The sequence below is a fragment of the Pterocles gutturalis genome, unplaced genomic scaffold (assembly GCF_000699245.1).
Source record: "Pterocles gutturalis isolate BGI_N339 unplaced genomic scaffold, ASM69924v1 scaffold25993, whole genome shotgun sequence".
Classification (NCBI taxonomy): domain Eukaryota; kingdom Metazoa; phylum Chordata; class Aves; order Pterocliformes; family Pteroclidae; genus Pterocles; species Pterocles gutturalis.
Genome location: NW_010126366.1, coordinates 119 through 3312, shown reverse-complemented (window position 1 = coordinate 3312; position 3194 = coordinate 119). Strand labels below are relative to the sequence as shown.

The following is a 3194-nucleotide window of genomic DNA, read 5'->3' as shown; positions in this document are numbered from 1 at the left end:
GTGCAGCAGTTTCCAAGTGCTTACCATAAGTTCTGGTTATAAACCAGGGGGGGGAAATAACACATGCTCATGAGATTACTGGAGGGCTCCTGTTGGACCCTGGCTCTCATCAGTGACTGCAGGATTCTTGCACAACGTGGGGATGGTGCAGCCCTGCGTTGGGGTTTGGTGGGCTGCCACTGGACGTGATTTTGAAGGTTTGCATTGATTTCTGACCATCTCCTTTGTTGCAGACCAATAAAGCTAAATGGGTCCAGTCACTGGAATGACTCCGGATAAGAAAGCTGAAACACCAGGAGCAGAAAAAGCTGCAGGACTACGGCAGTGTCATGGGGTGGGAAGCTTGCCCGACGGAGGCGATGCCGGCAGACCAAAGTCCACCGTGGTGGACAGAGATTCAGCAGACGATGAGCTCACAAATTTGAACTGGCTGCATGAAAGCACTAACCTTCTTACAAACTTCAGCCTTGGAAGTGAGGGTCTACCGATCGTTAGCCCGTTATATGACATTGAGGGCGACAGTGTGCCATCCTTCTCACCATCCTGCTACCAGAACCCCGAAAAAAAATCCTCCACTTCCAAACCCCCTTACTCTTTCAGCCTTCTCATTTACATGGCCATCGAGCATTCCCCCAACAAGAGCTTGCCAGTCAAAGAAATCTACAGCTGGATCCTGGAGCGCTTCCCCTACTTTGCCACGGCACCCACCGGCTGGAAGAACTCTGTCCGACACAACCTCTCCTTGAACAAGTGTTTCCGAAAGGTGGAGAGAAGCCATGGCAAGGTGAGACCTGGTGGGAGGGAGGTGGATCAGGTTTGAAATTTAGGGGGGAATGGAGAAGGCTCTGTTCTCAAGGACTTTTGTGGTTTTGTTTTGGTTTTTTTTTCCCCCTCCATGTCCTCTAACGCTTTATTTCCAGCTGGAGATGGTTTGGAAATGCCACATTTGACAGATCACAGGATGACAAAAGTCACTTGGTTTTGTTACTTAGCGCTGACCTACCTGGGTGGAGCTAGCTGTGGTGCATCCTTTTTAAAGCTGGCTAACATGCTATTGCAAAAGACCCTGTTTCCACTTACTTAAAATTTTGTTAGCCTGCAATACCCAGCCTGAAATTTCAGACGTCTGTCTTAGGACATCTTTTTGCTGATCCATCTTAAACTGGTGCTCTCTCTGTTTTCAAATGCTGAAATTTCGGGGTGTGTTCCTCCTTCCCTGCTTTTCCAGCACAGCTACGGCTCTGATTGCACTGGGAAGCAGAAGAGATCATGGGATGCCACGCAGCTTTCTGGGTTTTGCCCATTTGGGTGCAGATGTGGTCTTCTGCAAGGCACCCTTGCTTGCAGGCATGCTGTCTGTATGTGGATGAGTGTTTCTCAATCTGTCTTGATCTTCGTTTACACTAAGCACAGCTCTAGCTTTCCAATAGCCGTCTTAATTTCTGCATTTAATGTACTGTATTGCTTCAACCTCTGTCATAACATAACAGCGTGTGTCTCTGCGTGGTGCAGACAGAAGCTTCACTTCTTATACTCTCTTCAGTACAAATTCTTTCTTCTTCTGGCTTGTGTGATTTTACTAGTGACTTCCTTCCTCCCCCTCTCATTTCCCATCCTATTCCTCAAAGAGCCAGCTCTGACTTAAATAAACCAACAAACCACATACCAAAAGTCAACAAACAAATCCCGGACCCCTACGCTTGGAGGTCAGCCTAAGCGGTAACAGGCTTGTTATCAGAAATGCACGCGATGCCTGGCGTGCTTGACAGCCTCGCGCTGTAGCTGGAAGTCCTGGAGCTGAATGGGCATCGGGAGGGACTGCCTTGTACTGGTAGGACTGAACATCACCTCATTTCAATATCCCTGCTTTTACATTAAATTGTTAGGGTGGTGTTTTCCCAAGCAGCAGCTTTGCCCTGAAAAAAAAGAAAAAAAGACTTTTTGCTGCTGTGTGGCAAGTCCAGTAACTGCCCCATAGCCGAGTCGTGCGGAGCATTAGGAAGGGTCCTCTGCTGACCCTGGCAACTCCACCAGTATTGCTGGGCTCAGAGGATGGCTTGCTGCTAGGTCTGACATCTCTAGTAGGAAAAACAAAATGCAGAATAGCTGCCACCACTACCAGTTAGGTGATGCTGATCTACTCTGTCAGGATTTTCCCAGGGCTCCAGCGACTGCGTAGCTCTCTAATTCTTAAGAACAGAAACTGCATGTACCAGAAAAAACCAAACCACCCCACAAAAAAACAATGCACTCCAAAAAAGCCCCTTCTGAAACTTTGTGGGACTTTCCCCATTTTCAGCAAACAGTAGCTAAATCTTTATCCTCTGCCCTGCTTAGAAAATGACCAGATGAGGGTACTGCTCCAAATTCATCCTGCAAAATAACTGTGGCGTGCAGCGGCACACGCAGACTCCACGGGAGTTGATCTGGCAGATGATGGGAATGCTGCAGACCCCTTGGGATGAGCTCCTCAGGCGTCACTTCTCGGAGCAAGCAGCGGTAGCTTTCAAGCTCATTTTGCTGATCACGTTGCCTGTAACCATGTGCTAGCCACGCCTCTGGGTGCTCCTCTGATAGGACAAGATAATTTAGTATTTTCTTCCATTTTTTCATAATTGTGTGTTGAAGGGAGCGCACAGTCAGCTTTCTTCTATCCCACGTGCCTGTGGAAGCAGAGAGGCCCATGGCACGTTGCATCAGAGGAGCATGGTTTATTTTGTAACATCAGGGTAAGAAGGGGTTTAGAGCCTTTCAGATGAATCTGGGCTGTCACATTGGAAGAGGAGGGGAGCTACAAAATCATCTCTTGGAGGTCTGGCAGCAAAAGTGGGAAGAGTTCATCCTCATGCTTGCTGTAATGCTGATATTTTGGTTTGGACTGGGAGCGCACTTCAAAGTGGATCTCCTGGTTTTTCCCCACTTACCCCCATGAGCTGGCTCTGCAGGGCAGTTTTGGGACACGTGAACTGGATTCATTTTGGCTGGTGCTAACCTGGAAGAGGTGCTGCAGGAGTGTGCTTGCTGTGCCTTGGTTGCTCCTGTCCCCAAGACAATTTAGCTGCCTGCTCATTTTGAAACGGAGAGTCATGACAGTCAGGTGGCTGCTCCACGCCGACTCTGGAGGGACATTTCCTTAGATGTTAAATAAGAGTCACACCTACATTTCAGTTAGCTCGTCAACAGCTGCTCCACTG

The 3194-nt window shown here is 48.5% G+C and overlaps 1 protein-coding gene across 1 annotated transcript; it reads left to right on the top strand.

Moving 5' to 3' along the window:
- Window positions 1-247: 247 nt before the first annotated feature.
- Window positions 248-784, top strand: LOC104465786 (forkhead box protein N2-like; the record flags this gene model as incomplete). The annotated part of the gene is made up of 1 exon (XM_010078969.1): window positions 248-784. A coding segment is annotated over exon 1 (537 nt), but the record flags the coding sequence as incomplete, so codon positions are not given.
- Between the last annotated feature and the right edge of the window lie 2410 nt (window positions 785-3194).